Genomic DNA, 20,365 nt, shown 5'->3' with positions numbered 1-20,365 from the left:
CCCACGGCCAGGGAAGGGGTTCACACTCTTTAATACTTCTACTATCATCTTCCTTGATTGATTGTCTCTCTCTTCCTCTCCTGCACTGAAACAAACTTAAGTATTGGAGGTACCACGACCCCCGAGCCTCCCATTCTTCATCTCCACAAGAACCAGGTCCGACCCCAACGACGTGGAGTTGCCTAGGCTGCGAAACACGACATCAATAGTAGCATTGTCTGTAGGATTTTATTTCCTATAGTAGCGTGTCCTTCGAATGCTTGCAACAACGTGCTCCCAAGCCTCACATCGTAAAGAAAAACAACCTGAAGCGATGGAAGCAAGAACCAACAAACAATATGAAATGATATGAAAATTGATGGAGGAAATGACGGCTCTCCGCTAGGAAAATGTCTCCCTACAAAGGGCCAGCAGGGAAATGGAGGGAGGCGAGCAGAACCACTACTCTGAGTCCCGTCAAGCCCCTTAAGTAGCTACAACCAAAGAAGATTGAGGCAGGATGTGCCTCAAGCCCCGAGAGCTCGGGGACAAATACGCTGAGATGATCAAGCGGATAGGCACGACGTCCATGATGGACCAACTGCTCACTAGTGCATAGCTGCCATATAGCATTAAAGTTATTGTAGTCCCTCTCCCCCCAAGATTTAAAGTCCCGTGGATTGACGCTTATGATGGGTCGAAGGATCCCCTAGAGCATCTGGAGACATTCAAGGCCCACATGACCCTACACGGGTTCCCTCTCACTCTCTAAGGGACAACATGAGCATGGTTCGGATCCCTGCCACCCAGAACCGTTGACAACTTAGCAGAATTGGCCCGACTTTTTCTGACGCAATTCATGGCAAGCCGGAAAAGGAGGCGGCCTGCAGCCTACCTCTTGATCGTGAAGCAACGAGAGAAAGAAAGTCTGAAGTCGTACATCTCTCGATTCAACAGGCAACACATGACAACAGACGACCAAGATGAAAAAAATCACCCAAGCTGCTGTTAGGGGGGATCTGGCCCCTTAACCCCTTCATGACCGAGATCGAGTGGAAGACTCCAACATCATTGAGGGAATTCATGGACCGAAGATATACTTCGGGCACTAATGGCCCCCCAGAAGTTTGAGTTGGAAAGGGCAGACAAGAAAGCTGCCGGCTAGAGAAGCAAGGCGAGCCGGGAAGGTAACAAAAAGAAGACGCGCGAGGTCAAACGCACGGAGGAGTGGCCCCCTCGTGGGCGGGTCGGACCTCACACCCACTCCAGCTTGGTCGTGGAGGCCGAAAGAGAACCGAGCCTGCAAGGCGAGCAGCGACAAGGATTGGTTGGCTCCAAGTACTGAACTATCACAAAACTGACAGCCACCGAACGGGGGCTTGCGTCACCAGAAAATGGAAGATGGAGGAGTTGGAAGCTCTACTAGACCAGCAGGGTGACGAGAGGCACGACCACGAAGAAGTGAAAGTCCAACAAGGAGAAGGGTTGGAGGGTGGCTCAGAGTGAGCTCGTGCCTGAGAAGCCCGGCTAGAAGAGATGACCTAATGGGCGAAATTCGCACAATAGCAGGAAGATACGCCGAAGGAGGGACCACCTCCTAGGCAAGGAGGGCTCACGCAAGAAGTGCCAAATACGAGGAAGTGTTCACCGCTAGGAGGGCAGTCCAGAGCACCAGGAGCCACTCGGGGGAGACTATCATAACCTTCAACGAGAATGATGAGGAAGGCATTCTGCACCCTTTGATGATGCCTTAGTAGTGACCGTGTAGATCGCCAACTACTTGACAATGAGGGTCATGATCGACAACAGTAATTCTGCTGATATCCTATTCTGGGAAGCCTTCATCCAGATGGGAATTACTCACAATCGCTTGCACTCGACCCTGATGCCTCTCAAGGGCTTCACCGGAGACGTAATCCAGCCGATTGGAGCTATCATTTTGTCCATCTTGGAGGGGAAGGCCCCAAGAACGGTAGCTACCATGGCAGACTTTCTCGTGGTAAAGGCCCCCTCCTCCTAGATTGGCCACGATGTGTTGGCTAAGGACCATAGACTCCCAAGTACTGCCCCACCAACAGCTAGTCGGACACAAGTCTCTGGACTTGTCGACGTTTGTGCTACAAGCTCTATCTCTGGACTGGCTGTGATGCATTGGCTAAGGGCCCGAGCCTACCGAGCTCTGCCTCGTCCACAGCCAGTCGAACACAAGTCCAAAGAGCAATGAACGCAAGAGTAAAAGAGTAAGTCGGCAAGAGTAAAAGAGTAAACCAACAAGAGTAGAGGAATAAGGTAACAAGACTAAAGGAAACACGATCACAACAAAATCACGAAGTATATATACATATATCTATTGTCCGATTACATCAATGGTCCGATCGGGAATGAAAGGTGCAAAACAAAACAAAATAACAAAGTCAAGACGGAGGAGGAGCATCACGAAAGTAGTGGCATCTGCTTGTTTCCAGAGTTTTGACGAACTTGTAGGCTCGGCGATCGAGTGCAAGAGAAGAAATCTGGAGAGTGTGGAGGTCGGCTGAGGGGTTCCCCATTAGATAATCCTTTAGGCACTCAAGGCCTTGTATCCGTATCCCCAGGCCTCGTCTCAAATTGTTGGCGCATTTAGAATTTGGGACCCCAAAGCCTTTTCAGCAGTCTGCAGGGTCGAGATTGTGAGGTCCCAAGCAGAGATTGTGTCCAACACTCGAACCAGATTGTCCTCAATGGAGTGGATTCGGTTCTAGCATCGCTGTGCGGAATTCCTCAAGCTATGAACATACCGTGTCAGCGAGAAGTAACAAAGGAGTACTCGTGTGCATTGCTTGGCATTCGACGCCCTCGCACTCCTAGATTGCCAAAGCTCCTATGAGCCAACTGCAATCTATCCTCCAACCATAGAATCTTCCCTCCTACCTTCTCTTTCTCCACTCCCAGGCATTCGAGCTCCCCTATAAGCTGCAAAATCTCTTGGTCATTTCTTCTTGCGAAACTCATTCTTCTCCCTGCGGAGCTTCTTGTTGTCTGAGTACAGAAGTTGATTGGACTTCGCCAACGTGTCTTGGTCTTCGACCGGGCCATCGTGCTCCAAAGACAGCTCAGTTAACTGCTGTTTCGCCTTGTAGACCTCTATACAAGCAAGAAGGCACAGGGAGAGGAGTGCCCGGTTTTGCTCCTAGTGGGCTTCCCGTTCGCCCAAGATCATATCCGCCAGCCGATCAGCAGCCTAGAACGAAATGAGTTAGAGAAAAACGGCAAAGAGAAAAAGCTAAAATGCGTAAATCATTGATACTCGAGCAAAATGGGGCCTAAGCTTCTGAGCCTCGTGCTCGATCGCTTCAACCCGATCCCACACGAAGCCTAGGCTAGTCTCTTGGGTACTCCTTCACGTTGCACGAGAGGACTGCCTGACACCAACTAGCATTGGGAGAGCTGAAAGCTCTCGAGGAATGACCTCAAAAAACAGGCTTTGTTGAGCCCTACTAGCGGGGACGAGTCCCTCCGAATCTAAGCCACGAGAAGAAAAAGGCTCCCCCATTTGGTGATCGGACCCTTGAGACTCTGGCTCCACTCTGGTGGATGTCCCTAACGAGACATTGTTCGGCGTCGCAGCCTCCTCACGAACGGCGGAGGGCAAGGAGGAAGACAACTCCACCACCATGGGTGTTTCCTCGACTGCAAAAGTGACCACTCCAACCTGGGGGGACGTCGGAGCTGGGGAGGTGGGTTGTTGCATCTAGTCATCCGAGACCAAGAAAAACTTGACGCCGATCTTGGGTAGGGGTGATAAATGGTCGATCCGAACCAACTGGACCAAGATTGAGACTGGTCGGTCTTGGTCCATGTTTTATAGGACCGAAAAGTTTCGGTCCAGTCTACAGTTTAGAGTTTTTCCACCTCGAACCAGACCAAATGAAAAAAAAAAAATTATATATGTTATTTATATAATAATTGTACAATTTATTATGTAATTTTCATCTAACCAATCACTATTAACAATATTCTATCAATTAACTAATATATAATATCAATTAGTTAATTATATAGTAATTATAGAAATTAATAATGTAATTTTCATCTAATTTATTATCATTGATCATATAAAATATTTTTTTACTGAGTTAGTTACATAATTTATATTAATAAGTCACTTAATTTTAATTTAATATTTTAAATAATTTTTTTTATTAATTGATTTAAAAAAAAAAAAGAATGTTGAATTACTTCGTCGAAGCGGAATAATTAATAATTGGATGGGCGATGATGAAGTTGTTTCCAACAGGTTCAACAAATTTTGTAGCTACACCCATTTCAGCAGGGACTTCTATTATGCTGGCATTATCAAGGAAGTGAACAAGCATTGTGACAGACGCTGAAATGTATGGAAGGCAAAATTAAGACATGATTATTTCAACAGCCCTTGGGCATTTGCTTCTACTAGCAATAGGGAGAAAAAATAAACCAACTTCGACGAATTAAAAAAAAATGGAGTCCTTGAAATCCCGTAGGAGCGAAGTGATACATGCCGATCGAGGGCATGCAAGTGCATAGAAACTTAGACGGCGAGGGCCAGACAGCAGGCCGATTGGCATAAATTTGCAAATAACATATTACTAATCTGTAATTCTATTGCCTTCAGGCTCCAACAATCAACACAGTGGCTATATATGACAAAAACATTAATCCAAAAAAAACAAACGTAGAAAGAAATAATCAAGACAGTGCTTTTAGCAACAAATATATTTTGCACCCAACACCTAAAAACAAACCGAAAGAGGAAAAAAAACAAGGTATGCATGAAATCTCAGAGTTGTTCAGAAAAACAAGAACTAAGTAACTGGAGTACTTTTCCTTTTTTTTTTTCTTTTTTTTTTTTTTTTTTTTTTGACGATGAGAAACTAAGCAACGGGGGATGAATCTGGAACGATGGAGTCTACCAACGCAATGTGCAGAAAAAAGGAGCTGTTGGATTATATTGTTTCACCTATATGAATCTGGACGCTTTGGCTTGCTTTGAACAACAGCCTCAATCCTTTCCATCACGGCTGGAGTCAGCAGTGGGATGACATCAATGGCTTTCATGTTCTCTTGAATCTACAGAGGGAAAACAGCTCTCATTAATTTGCTATGAAAACTCAGTCCAACATTTTTTTTATGCTTTCTGGACTTTTCTTTTTAGAACCGAAGCTATACATGCATTTTCAGTAAAGCTTTTAATACATAATATTTTAAAGCAACCCAGTGCCACCTCTTTGGAAGGGACTTCTTTGTAACACATAAATCTATCGATAGATTGAAATGAGAGTTGTAAGGAACCATGTATGAAAGGAAAGAAAAGTAAAATACCACATAAATAAACAGCAAAAGTACAGTGGAAAATAAAATATTACAGGGGTGGTTGGACATAGAGATAAGACATGAAGTTCTCAAAATTCTCAAAGCTTATCATAATTTCATTTCCAAACATCCCTCAAATACAAAACACTTTTCAATTTTAACTTTTCAACTTTTTCATCTAATCATTACTTAATCATTATCTAAACATAAAAAACCAATACAACTTTCACAAATTTCAAAACAAAACAAAAAAAATCAATAGAACTTTTACAAACTTCAAAACAAAAATAATATTAAAAATCATATTGTTTTTTAACTTTGTAATATTTTTATTCAACTTTTTTCTCTCTCCTTTCCCAAAGCGCACTCAAACAATTTTACTATCATTCACAAAATTCTGAGATTCTCTAAGTGTCCAAACGAGCCCTAAACCGAGAAGAGAAATTTTGGAGGCAAACCACAGTGGAAGGTCTTCCACGGAAGGCACACAAAGCCCTTTTCAAAATGCAGTGAGAGTAATATAAAAGCAAAGGCATTCCCCAATTAAAGAGCTATGGCAACATGCATCAAGCATGAAAACAAATTGGACACCTTGGAGCACAAATTTAGTAACATCATGATTTGCCAGTCTTCTTTAATAAATTTGAAATGATAAGCGTTGATTTCGGATCTATGGGTAATACAATAGAGGGTAGGGGTGATAAACGGTCCGGTAGGACCGACTGGACCGAGACTTAGACCGATCCGGTCCGGTCCATATTTTAGAGGACCGAAAACATTCGGTCCGGTCCACGGTCCATGGTTTTTTCGGACCGGACCGGACCGAATGAAAAAAAAAAAAAAATTATATATATTTTATATATAATAATTGTACAATTAACAATATAAATTTTTAAATATATTATTAATACTTGTTAATATTTTATAAATTAATAATATTTTATATATATCTTCATCTAACCTATCACTATTAACAATATAAAATTTTAAATATGCTATTAACACTTGTTAATATTCTATGAATTAATAAATATATAATATCAATTAGTTAATTATATAGTAATTATATAAATTAATAATATAATTTTCATCTAATTTATTATCATTGACTATATAAAATATTTTTTTATTGAGTTTGTTACATAATCCACATTAATAAGTCACTTAATTTAATTTAGTATTTTAAATAAACTTTTTTATTAATTATTTAAAAAAAAAAAAAAAAGGCGGACCGACTAGACCGGACCGATAGCTATCGGTCCGGTCCGGTCCGGTCCCTTTGGGTGTTCGGTCCGGTCCGGTCCGGAAAAATGATGGACCGAAAATTTTCGGTCCATCGCCGGACCGGACCGTTTGCAGCCCTAATAGAGGGTGATGAATAGGTCAAAATGACCAATTATACCAATTTAAGACTATTATGATGTTGCTTTTGATATAACTCTTACTGTTCCATCCATCAAACATATGGATATATTGTGTGCGAACAAAAGTGACAACTTTGGTAATCATCTCAATCATATATCAATATATACAGAATATGATGATCAGCTATATATGAAACAATCACACACAAAATACAAAGCTTTTGCTAACGAGAAAAACCCAAAATGAGGGAAATGCCTTGGGTACTTTATCATCTAGTCATAATGGAATTCACTATGAAGAAAAATAAGTATAAAAATGAATAATGCTATATACAGTCATAAGGTGTGCAAGCCCCTTATACTCCCTTTGAAAAAAGTGGTGCACACCATGAAAAGTTGATTTCTTCATATGGCTCTCAAGTTTGCATATTTTTCAAAAAGAGTGTGCGAGACTTGTATATCCTAAGATGTACAAATCATTTCCCTATAAAAATTACAGAACATGTAAACCGCCACACCATAATCTTAATGTTGTACCATTCACCTTGCACAAAGTTCGATACAACCATGGTCCATGAATATTGCTTCCCTTTCGATAATACCATGCTCCAAATCCAAGGTGTGCTTCATCACCACGTTCACAACATTTTAAATTACAATATTTGTACTTCCACTCTCAATTGAAAGAATTACACACGGTGAGGATTGTATGTCTGATATGATTCAAGCACAAACCCTTCAGATCAGGTGATGAACCTAATCCTTGAGCTCCAATAACGGTGTTTTATCATTCTGATGCAATTCTCTCTGATCTTCTCACAAACAAAACACTATAGCATTCTCTCTGAAAAGCCCATTCTGTTCTTATTTCTCCAGAAAATAATATTTTTGATAAGAAACAGAATTTCTCCAGAAAATAATTATGAGACTATAAAAGTTGTCTCTATAAGATGTATTTATATAGACAGTGTAATCCCTAAAAATCACAATTAGGTTGAAAGTGCCGTTCATGAAATATGCCAACACTACATATTACAATATGCAAACCAAACAAAAAGCAAACAAAACCCATATGAAAGTAAATGTAACTTCATCCAACAATAAATACGTTTCAAACAAGTGAACACTTCAGATCTCACCTGAGATTCCTTTGTTGCTCCAGTAATAACAGAAGAAACATTCGGATTCACAGCACACCATGCAATTGCAAGCTGAGATAATGGAACTCCAAGTTCATCAGCAATTGGCTTCAGACCTTCAACTTTTTTCAGCACGTCATCAACCAATGACCTATTAGCCAGATTCTACAAGGAAAAAGCAACAGCTTTACATTCTACCCTTCTTTCTTTTCTCCCAAGAAAAGGGTGATATTTTAGTTTAACTATGCAGAACACTGATGAAAAGTAAATATCACTCATCCTAAAAGAAGCCATAATTTCTTTTAGCATACATCTCCTTGTCATAGCATACATCTCCTTCATCCCACCCCTCAGACATTCCTCCAATACTCTAATAAGCCAGTGTACCACTGCTTTCCCTAGACATATCTCCTTCAATACATCTCCTTGTCGTAGCATACATCTCCTTCATCCCACCCCTCAGACATTCCTCCAATACTCTAATAAGCCAGTGTACCACTGCTTTCCCTAGACGTATCTCCTTCAATACCTTTCAACTCCTCTCTCTAATGATCAAGGAGCCTCCCTCCCTAATCAAAACGAAGTCTTATGATTCAATAACTAACTTTTTTGGGACTCCCATTATACTCGAACTCACCTAAACTCACTATACACACGTAAAAATCATCGGAGGGAAAAGTTGTATGGACTCCCATCATACAAGTACCTGCACCCTACTGCGCTTGGCAGCTTTGTACAGTATAGGAACAAAAGCTGGGAAGCTTCACAAAATTAAAATATTTGTAACTAAACCAGCATAACCCCCCTCCCCAAAGGGCGAAAAAACAACTCTTGGTCAATTAGCAGCACATATTATACATACATGCCGATGGTGAAGTTCATTTGTTTCTTGCATAAACGTAGATATCATAGAGGCACAGCTCTCTAAATCAATATTGATCCACCACACATGCTACATGAATATACATTCTATGAAGGGGATTACATCATATTTATTTTTGGAAGGTCAGCCAACAAGAAACGGTAAGAAACTGAATCCACAACCCAAATCAGCATTCAACAATGAGGTAAAAAAAGATATGAAAGCAGAGTGGTAATACTGCTAGAAGTGAACAAACATGTTGTTGGGAACATAGAAAACCAAGTCATGAAAGAGAGAACAGAACAATACAATCCAGAAGAAACTTACCTTGTAATTTTCCAATGCAAACCGGCTATCGGGGGGTACAACTTTCTTGTTGTATTTTCCAGTGAGCACTCCAGAAGCAAGTGGGCTCCATGTGGTAAGACCCAGGCCGTAGTTGGCGTACAGAGGAACGTACTCAGACTCAACCTGCAGCAATTCAGAATGAAATCATAAACAAAGCTCAGTTATTTATAGATAAATGCATGTGGCATAAACTTAGGATGCTTAGTTGTTGTTCTCGTATATATGTCCCGTGTACTTCCACTATGCCTAAGTCCTTGTCAATAAAATTCCTATTTCACTGATAAAAAGTACATGTAGCTTTATGTACATATTGCTGCAACTGCTCCATAATCCATTGCTTATGACTTAAAGCAGAAACTGTTCGATAAAGGAAACACCATACAAGAAAAGGCCAATACTTGAGGGTAAAAATTTTCCACCTTAGGGGTAAAACCTAGGAACTAAAACGATGGCGAGCCGCCGTTCCTCTGCGGTAAGTAAAGAATTAATGCTGTCCCTTTATTGAAGCTACAGGATCCGACAAAACTTTAACCAAGCCCAGTGATTGCAGTAAAGAATATTGACTGAAGTCAATAAAAATAATAATAAAATAATAAATAATAATTGAGTATTACGAAAATGCTCTACCACCCAAACTAGCATGATAAATTTGAAGGGAGAAAAACGCAATCTCCATAAAAAGAAATTCCGGCCCCAGAACGATCTCCATAAAACGAAATTCCGGCCTCAGAACTACTATAAATTAAACGATCCCCATCCGGAAATCAAATCCACAAACACCGAGCATCAGTTAAATAAAAAATATCACATCTGGGTTCTATTCCCCCGAAAACAACAACGCATTTCATACAAAAAGGAAAACCAATATATTGCTGTCCGAACTCCGAAAAGCAACAATTCAGCAAAAAAATAACATGAAAAGTCCCGAATAGAAAATGAAAGAGGGAAAAATGACAGACCTTGTGACGGGACAATAAATTATACTCAGGCTGCTCGACGATCGGCCCCACTAAATCCAACCTCTCGGCGATCCCCCAAGCCTCTGTGATCTGCTGGGCGGACCACTCGCTAGTCCCCCAGTAGAATGCCCAGCCCTTATCGATCACGTAGTTCATTGCCCTCACGGTCTCCTCAATCGGCGTGGATGAGTCTGGGCGGTGGCAATAAACGACATCGATATAGTCCATGTCGAGGCGCTTGAGGGAGGCCTTGGTCCCCTCGACGACGTGCTTCCTGGAGAGACCCTTGTCGTTGGGGCCCGAACCGCCCCAGAAGATCTTGGTGGAAACGACGATATCGGAGCGCTTCCACCCGAGCTCCCGAATGGCTTGGCCCATAATCTCCTCGGCGCGGCCATTGGCGTAGACCTCGGCATTATCGAAGAAGTTGACGCCGTGGTCGCGGCAGCACTGGAGCAGCGTCTTCGCCTCCTTGACGTCGAGCTGGTTCCCGAAGCTCACCCACGCTCCGTACGAGAGCTGGCTCACCTTCAGCCCCGATCTCCCCAAGTTGTTGTACTGCATTTTCGCTTTGCTATTTTACTTTAGTTCACAGAGAATGTGAGAGACAGCTAGAACAAACGTGCTTGCGTGTGCTCCTCATATGTAGAGGAGGGAGAGGGTGGAGCGATCTGACGCGGTGATAAGTTCCGTGTTACGGTGCAAACTACATACGACGCGTGGCTAAAAATAGTGAAATTACTATTTTGTTGTTTTGAAAATCGGAGTAATCTTTAGATGCGGGCGGCAGCACTGGTGTCGATCTGAGTGTGACTGATTTTTTTCTATTTTTGTTTTTTAAATGCTAATTTGCCTTCTGTGTTTGACGGTTATTACATTTTATTTATTTTTAAATATTTTTAAAAAATTACTAAATTTGTATGTTTTTCTAAAATATTTAAAAGAAAAGATAGTATAAACTAGCAGTACAATGGCATCATCTTTTTTTTTAAGAATTTATTCTGCATCATTTATTATTCATTTTTATATCTACATTCATAATTTTTTTTATAAAATATGAGAATATTTTTTATTGAATATGAATGCATTTTTATAAGATGTGAGGTAATGCATTTTTCCCGGGGGGGGGGGGGGGGGACGAGGTGCGTAATGCAGCATTTATCCTAATTAACTACTTAATTGTAATTAATTAAGTAGGTAGAAGTAGAACTCCCACATGAAATTACTGACACGAGCATGTGGTAATAATTAATCTATTATTTATTATATAATATATGAATGGAGCCGCTAGTAATCAAGACAGAGGAGGGAGGAGGTACGTATGAAATTAGAAATCATTTAAAAGGAAGCATATATACGCCAATATATAATTAGTTACAACTGATCTTCGAATGATTTGAATACTTGCATAAGACTGGTTATCCAGCCGGTTACCCGTTTCGATCTAGATTTATCGAGATAGAAACCCGCATCACCCATAACCGACCCAACCCGGACTGGACCATGGGATTGCATATATAATAGAGATCGAAGAGCATTAAGTAAAGTGTAAATGATGATAGATATGAGTTTAGAACATGCAAAGTGTGAAAAATACTATATATATATATATATATATATAAAAGTTTAGGCGGACGTTCTTTCAAATTGTACAATTAATAAAATTGCATGCCCTAAACCAGTCCAAATTATTTTTTATATATAAATTATTGTTTCACGTATTCGAATCCAACTGCTTAATTTGGCTTGCTTTGAACAACTGTCTCAATCCTTTCCATCACGGCTGGAGTCAACAGTGGGATGACGTCAATAGCTTTCATGTTCTCTTCAATCTACGCACAAAGAAAACTTCCTTTTAATTTCGCTTAAGTACGAAAATAAAAAATATTTTTAGACACAGAGTATAACATAAATATAAATTTATAAAAAATTATATTAAAGTAAATTCACGAAATAATATATATATATATATATGTATATATAACTTGACGTGGACTATAAAAATCTCTTACATTAATATTCTCTTATATTGTTTCTCTTATATAGACACAGACATGTCATGTAACAACAGATATAACAGATATGTTTAGAACTCACTTGGAATTTCTTTGTTGCTCCAGTAATAACAGAAGAGACATTAGGATTCGAAGCACACCATGCAATTGCAAGTTGAGATAATGGCACTCCAAGTTCTTCTGCAATTGGCTTTAGACCTTCTACTTTTCTCAGCAACTCATCATCCAATGACTGATTAGATAGATACTGCGCGCGCAAATTATGAAAAAGTAAAAAACTTAGTAAGTAGTACACTCTGCCCAGCCTTGCCCTTTTTTCCCAAAAGGAAAAAGAAAATATAATTATATCCAAAGCAGAACACCGCAGAAAATAAAACATCATTAATCCTAAAATAACTATTAAATAAAAAAACACTCACATATCGTACAGGGAGGAATCTGCATTCTACGTATTGAACTTATAGGCATGGTTCGGTATTATTGTATATATAAGTTTTATATAAAATATTATATATATATATATATTAATATATATATATATTAATATATATAAGTTTTATATATTATATATAATTATAAATTTTTATGTGAAATTTTTATATATAATATATATAATTATATATATTTATACATGAATTAATTTTTTATTATAATTTATAAATTATTACATAAAATGTTAATACTAAATCACAAAAAGTTTATAACTAATATTAATATATAACTTATAATTATACAAATAGTCTAATATTAATACTAGTATATAGTCTAATATATTAATAAAAATATAAAATAGTTTTTTTTTTATAAATAAATTTTTCATGACAAATTGTAAAATTTACATTATAAAAAAATTAAAAAATCAGATCAGATTCGAAACCGGTAAAATCGAAAGTACCGATTTAAGAAAGTAACCGATTCGTAATCGATTTTAAAATATATAAAACCGATACATACCAATTCGATCTTAAATTTTATCTAAAATTAAATCGGACCGAATTGATTACACCCTAATGAATACTGAGTTGAGAGCTAAATTGAACAAGTGAGTCGTGACGGGATGCATCATGCGCCTTGGTTATGGGATAGTAGTGAGTGGTGCTAGGGATGGTGAGTGGTGCCACGCAATTCATGAATATTATTATATTTTTCTTTTTAAATTTAATAAAAAATATATATTTTTTATAAATTTAAAATTTCTCTATTCTTAATTTATTAAATTAATTATTAGATTTATCAAAATAATAATATAATATTATTTTTTAATAATATTATTTTTAATTTATTATTTATATTTTATAATTACATTAATTATATGTTAATTAATAATTTAATTTGATATTTAAATTATAACTTTTTAACTTAAATATATTATGGTTCAAAATTAAAAAATAATAATTTAAATAAATAAAATAATAATTGTAGAATGTGAATAATAAATTTAAATTTAAAATATACTGTAGTTCAAAGTTCCCAAATTTAATATTTAGTGAATTTAATACAGTAATTTTAAACGTAAATTAATTAAATATTGAAATTGAGCTCATTTCATCAATTCAATTATGGTAAAAAATGCTCACTGACAACATTCGGCGCGTCAACCAGTTAAAACCCCTGTTGCCTAGTTTAGGAGAGCTAGCTGCTAGCGACAGAGAGGAGATCTCCTCTCCCACTGTTTCTTTAATTTATTTGTAATGTTTTGTTTATTTATATATTTATGAGTGAGATAAAATGATAATTTTGTGAATAATAATAAAATAGTTTAAATAAAATATTTTTATATTTTGAAAAAGGAGAGATAAAATATTGAATAAAAAAAGTATAAAATTAAATTATTGTAAAAATATAGTTTAATAATATTATTTTTGTTTAGAGATTTGAAAAAATTAAAATTATTTTTTATTTAAAAATTTAAAAAAATTATAATGATTAGTTTGAAAAGACTGTAATGATTAGTTAAAAATTTTATATTTGAATTATGTTTAAAAATAAGATTAAAAAATATGAAATAAAATTAGATAAAAATCTTGTATCTCATCTTATAGCTCAAACCTGCCATAATTGTAACTAAAACTCTCAGTTATAAGAGAACTATGTACGTAATTAATTCAATTCATAGATTATAGGGTTTTTCTTTTGTCGTCAGAAGTTAATTAGTCAACACGAAACAGCGCAAAAAATGATTCGATTACTCAAATCAGCATTCAATAATAATGAAGTACTAATTAAAATAAACTGAAAGTAGATCAGAAGTAATAGCATATATATATATATATTTATATATAGAATTAATTGATGAAAACATAAAATAAACCAAAACACGACCACGTACCTACACGATCGAGAAATTAAAAAAGACTTAACTTTGAAATTTTCCAATGCAAACCGGCTATCGGGCGGTATAACTTTCTTGTTGTATTTTCCGGTGAGCACCCCAGAAGCAAGTGGGCTCCATGTGGTAAGACCAAGGCCGTAGTTGGTGTACAGAGGAAGGTACTCCGACTCAACCTGCATCCATTAATACTTCGTAATTAAGCTAGGATATATAATATATATATATATATATATATATTATATGATCCTTATACATGCATGGATATATATAAATGCATGTGTGATCGATCGATGCATGTTTGTGGTTTGTATATAGCTTTACGTATGTACGTAGTGCTGCAACTGCTCCAATATTTGCTCATGATGGTCTATATATAATATAGAGCAGCAAAAGGGCATGCAGTTGAAGGAACAAACTCTCCAGGGAACAAATATATATAGAAGCTACTGAGTCGTCTCAGAAAATAAAAGAAGAAAATTGCTTTCAACCTTTGTTCGGGACAACAAATTATACTCAGGCTGCTCGACTATCGGCCCCACCAAATCCAACCTCTCGGCGATTCTCCAAGCCTCGGTGATCTGTTCGGCGGACCACTCGCTTGTCCCCCAGTAGAAGGCCCAGCCATTATCGATCACGTAGTTCATTGCCCTCACGGTCTCCTCTATTGGCGTGGTTGTGTCCGGACGGTGGCAGTAAATGACATCGACGTAGTCCATTTCGAGGCGCTTGAGGGAAGCCTTGGTCCCCTCGACGACGTGCTTCCTGGAGAGACCCTTCTCGTTGGGTCCCGACCCGCCCCAGAATATCTTGGTGGAGACGACGACGTCGGATCGCTTCCACCCGAGCTCCCGGATGGCCTGGCCCATGATCTCCTCGGCGAGGCCACTGGCGTAGGCCTCGGCGTTGTCGAAGAAGTTGACGCCGTGGTCGCGGCAACACTGGAGCAGCGACTTCGCCTCCTTGACGTCGAGCTGAGTGCCGAAGCTCACCCACGCTCCGTATGAGAGCTGGCTAACCTTTAGCCCCGACCGTCCCAAGTTCTTGTACTCCATTTTCGCTCCTTTTTTTATGTTAGAATCTGAGACACATTTTGAACACTCATGCGCTGCATATGTATATATATAAACTCACGTATTTTTTGAAAATGATATTATTTTTATAAGATATTGTATAATTTTTTTTTTATTTTTAAATATTATATGTAAAGTATTGAAAGAAGGGAGGTTTGTTTATCATTTTTTATAGAGTTTTGTTAGGTATAAGCGAGTTTATGCACCATATCGAGAATCGATAATTTTTTTTATTTAAAAAAAATATTTTGAGAGAAGAAGAAAATTTTCTATATCATGAAAATTATTTTTATCTTTAATTCATATCATTTCGTTAAATATATATATTATATATTAATATTGATGTACGAATTGGTGCACAAACATACTTGCAAGTAAATTTTTTCTTTTTTATATATTAATTACGGTGGCTAATAATTAGGTACCTGCTACCTAGGCTGCTACTCACGTCGTCCATCCGTTGTGTTAATGAGGAACGTGGCTTAGAAAAATGATTGATTTTTATTTATTGATGGTTAAGAAAGTATTTTTTAATAAATTTATATATTTTTTAAAAATGTTTAAATGAGTTTAAAAATTATTTAGAAAAAAGTACAATTTACTCTAAGAAAATGTTAGAGCTTCAGAATATTTTATTACGTGTATTTTTTAATTTTTTTAATATAAAATTTTTAAATAATTTTAAAAAATAAAAAAATTATAATATTATTAAATAATATGTTCTTAATCAAGAAGTAAAATAAAAAATATTTTTATATAATTTTTTATTTTATTTCATGATTAAGGAATTATTTTTTAATAATTTTTTTTTTACTTTTTTATTAAGAAATTGTTTTTAATAATATTTTAAATTTATTTTATTTTTTAAAAATATTAAAAGAATCTACATAAAAAATAACTTAAAAAAATATATATAAATACATGCTACAGCTCCAACAAGAGCCCCCAACGGGAGCTGTAACATCATCCTTTACTCTATAATTACATGCAGGGGTCACTGTGTCCCTTAGCGGCTAGCATTGTCCTAATGAGAAAGTTACTATATCCCATAATTTATAACTCACTGTTCTCTTAATATGGCATAGTGCTACTTGATTTATTAAAAGAAATTAAAATATAAACCTAAAAAAATAGAGAGAATATATGATTTTAGTCTCTTTTTTTTTTTAGCATTATTTTATTTTAAATATATAATTTTTAAATTTTTTTAATAAACTATGTGTGGCACACGTCAAGAGGACAGAATGAATAATATAAATTAGGAGCATAGTTGTATTACTCCATATTAAAATGATCTATATAAAAAATTAAAGAAAATCTGATCACACGACTTTTGTCCTGTGCTCTCCGAAATGGCATATATTGATCTGATTTATTTAGAAATAGATCGGTCAACTTTGTTATCTATTAATATTACGGAAAACACGGGGTCTAATCACAAATTGTTACATATTATCTATAATTTTATATAAAAAATAAATTATCTTTTAATAAACAATTAATTTTACATCAAATTCTTAATACCATAAGTTTTCTTTTAGTAGTGTTCTCACATTTCCACTTGTATGTTATATCACTTAAAATGCAGTACTTTTATCGTTCTTAAGTTATATTTTATATTTTTAAAATAAAAATTCAAAGAGTAATGAATAATGTTATCTTGTAATAGGATATGAATGTGTGGAATTTATTTTTATACTGGACAAAATCCATAATTAGAGAGATAATGATACACCTACAATTGCTATTGTTAGAATATTATTATTTATTATTATTATTATTATTTTAAAATTTAAAAAAATTAAATTATTTATTATATTTTATGTTGAAATTTAAAAAAATTATAATGATGAGTTAAGATAAGTTTAAGTTCCAATCGAAGAGTTTACAATTGATCATTTTAAATCAACCTTAAAGATTATTTTTTAATTGCACGGGAAATGCAGCATCCAGTGCAGTGTGTTGGATCGGCATTTTGTACTTGTCATCATTTATTGTATCAAAAGTCCTTCTATTCATTATTCTTGTGCCGCATGCTTGTTAAGGAAAAAAATAAAAATGTGTGGGAAGTAACGATGATGAATAGAATATTTTATTATTTATCAAATTTTGTTTGGATAGTATATAAGCAGCCTGCCAATCAAATCTCTTAATCTATAACTTATTTCATTTAAATAATGCACATCAAATTCACGAATTTGATCAATTTTATTAAATCTATAAATGTCACATATTGAGTCTGTGTCATGTCAAACTAAATAAAACGGGTCTAGGGGGTGAGCACCGACTTTGACTTTGTCAAAGTTCAAATCCGAACTCTGACTCTGACTTCGATCGAATTGTGTAGGCTTTAATTCGACTCCGACTTGTTGAAACTGGAGTCGGAGCGGAGCCGAATTTAGACTTTCAATTTTGAGCTTTTTTTTAGTTTCATATTTAACCCATTTTAATAAAATAATTTTGTGACCTTTCAAATTTCAATTTTTCCAAAAGCTTTAAAATTAAAACTAAAACTAAATTATTCACTGCTAATTTACTTCTATATTAATATCTAACTTATTTTTATACTAGATTTATACTATAATGTCTAATTATATGTTATCATAATATAGTATTACATATTATTTTTAGTTTCTAATTACATGTTATTATACAATAGCATTACATGTTATTATATTTTAGTAAATTAGTATATGTGTTACTAATTTATTATACTATACTTATTTAAATACTAGTATCTAATCTATTTTTATACTTGGTTATGCTTAGTAGTAATACTATGATGTTTAAATATATTAAACTATCATTAGTTTATTTATATTTATAGTATAAATATATTATACTATAATAATTAGCACATATTAATTTATTATTAAATTTAACTATATAAGTTCTAGTTAAATAATTATATAACTATACTAGTATATATGATAAATATATAGATAAATAAATATTTTTATAACATAGGTACAATATCAGAGTCGGATTCAAAGTCAGAGTTTGAAGGCAAAGTTGGAGTCAGAGTATAAAGTCGGAGTCGGAGTCGGTCTAGCGACACCTCCGACTCCGACTAAAAAATTTATAAAAAAAAAAAAAATCTAACTTAGATTTTGTTTGTCGGAGTTAGAGCAAAGACAGATTCGGATTTGGCGCATAAAAAATGTATTGGCTCTGAATCCTCAATCTATGCAAAACATTTCTCATGCTTCTTTCCTTTAGAGTTGGTGCAATCTGAATGCAACCGATTGGTGAGATCGGCCTTGGTCTAACATATCTCATAAAATCACGTCTATTTATAAATTTACTTTTTGTTTAATTTTTTTGTATTTAAAATAGTTCTGGTTAAATAAATCAACCCTCTTGATTTTTTCTAATGATTACTATTATTATTGTTATTTTCTTTTGTTGTCTTTTTGTTTTTGTGTATTTTGTAAAATCGAATATTCATTGTTTATTTTCAGGAATGGACAAAAATTCATTATTATCTTAAATATTCCGTACGGTCAAGAAAATTAAGAAAGGATAAACTAGGCGGAACATATTTTAAAATTAGCAATTATAGGAGTTAAGGAAAACGACGGCGTACGTTGTTAAATCTATTATTTAATAAAATAATTGATACTTATTCTAAAGAGACATCCACACAAATGACAACAAATTAACAAAACAAGATGAAGATGTCATATCCACATCACTCCCAAACATCCATTATTTCTCTTCTCTAAAAAAAAAAAAAAAAGTCAGAGCGAAGGATAAGTGAGTCTTTTCCATTCTTAAAAATAACTATTTTTTTGTTTGAGATTAAAAAAAGAGTGGCACTACAGCCACGGCTGGGAGCTACCGTAAGTGGTTTTGAGATTTTTTTTTTTATATTTTTTTACATGTATTTTTTAACATATTTAAATATTTTAAAAAAAATTTACAATATTATTAAAAAGTACTTACTTAATCATTAAGTAAAAATAATAATAAAAATAAAATAAAAAAATCCCAACGGTAGAGCCATTGGTAAGAGTAGTATTACTCTTAAAAAAACTGGGTTCTTGTTCCTTACTTCTTGTTTTAGAGAGGAAGATTCTGTGCTGGAGATTTAATGGAAAAGATACAAAAGAGACAAAGGCAAAGGCATCAATCTATGATCTAATTGAAATTGATTGAGTTTGAGTGTTTGTTTTAATTCAATAATAAAGAGAAGAATTTTTTTGGAGTAAAGAAGAGTCAAGACAAAGAAGTAAGTCGCCATTTTTTCAGAAGGCTTGTACTTTCTTGTTCTGAACTTATATGTCCTAAGCTTGCACAATTCATTTCTTGTTTGAGAATTAGGAAGAAAAGAATATATCTAACAGTTATAAGGGAAGGTAGAGTTGAAGTGCAAGTAAGGTGAACTTAAAGTCTTACAAAGCTTTCCAAACTTAGATGTGACAAACAAAACTAGACTGTAGATTCCAATGCTTCAAGTTTTCCACCAAGTTCATACTTTTGGTATCAGAATCGTTGATCTCAAAAGAAGGTGTTCTCACTAGTATCTACATATATTGTCAAGTCCAAGGTGTTGGGCTCTGTTGGATTATTCTGAACTTTGTTGGTTTGATTTTTAGTTTTGATACATGAGAAGCTTCATTGAATATCTGTTTACCCCATGGGTTGTCTTTTATTACTACGGTTTTTCTCTGCCATAAGTGATGGTTACTAATAAATTTGAGATTCCGTCCTCTTAAAAAAAAAAAAAAAAAATCCAAGAGACCCTTTGCTAGGCAAGAGATAACAGAGGCTTCAGATGGGGTCCACATTCATTAGTACCATGCAAGAACAATTTTTACTTTAAAATTTGTATGATATGATTTTCAATAATGGGAACTTGACTTCAAATCAGCCAAAAGAAAAAAAGAATGTTACTCTAAAGCTTGACTTCAAATCAATTGAAATCTAAACTTCCAACATGCACAAAAGTTCTATACTTGTACAT

The 20,365-nt window shown here is 35.2% G+C and overlaps 2 protein-coding genes across 2 annotated transcripts; both read right to left on the bottom strand.

The window, feature by feature from the left end:
• Positions 1-4,566: 4,566 nt before the first annotated feature.
• On the bottom strand, positions 4,567-10,605 carry LOC109005678 (probable voltage-gated potassium channel subunit beta). The gene is made up of 4 exons (XM_018984710.2): positions 9,983-10,605; positions 9,003-9,146; positions 7,814-7,978; positions 4,567-5,067 (listed from the first exon to the last, which is right to left on the bottom strand). The coding sequence occupies exons 1-4, from the start codon at positions 10,544-10,546 to the stop codon at positions 4,954-4,956; spliced, it is 987 nt and encodes a 328-aa protein (XP_018840255.1). The 5' UTR covers positions 10,547-10,605; the 3' UTR covers positions 4,567-4,953.
• Positions 10,606-11,718: 1,113 nt separating this feature from the next.
• On the bottom strand, positions 11,719-15,390 carry LOC109005653 (probable voltage-gated potassium channel subunit beta). The gene is made up of 4 exons (XM_018984663.1): positions 14,818-15,390; positions 14,359-14,502; positions 12,080-12,244; positions 11,719-11,814 (listed from the first exon to the last, which is right to left on the bottom strand). Exons 1-4 carry the CDS (start codon positions 15,379-15,381, stop codon positions 11,719-11,721), a joined length of 969 nt encoding a protein of 322 aa, XP_018840208.1. The 5' UTR covers positions 15,382-15,390.
• Positions 15,391-20,365: the final 4,975 nt, after the last annotated feature.

The sequence above is a fragment of the Juglans regia genome, chromosome 7, assembly GCF_001411555.2.
Source record: "Juglans regia cultivar Chandler chromosome 7, Walnut 2.0, whole genome shotgun sequence".
In the NCBI taxonomy this organism is placed as follows: Eukaryota; Viridiplantae; Streptophyta; class Magnoliopsida; order Fagales; family Juglandaceae; genus Juglans; species Juglans regia.
The sequence above is the reverse complement of the archived record's forward strand: the minus strand, read 5'-3'. Positions and strand labels throughout refer to the sequence as shown.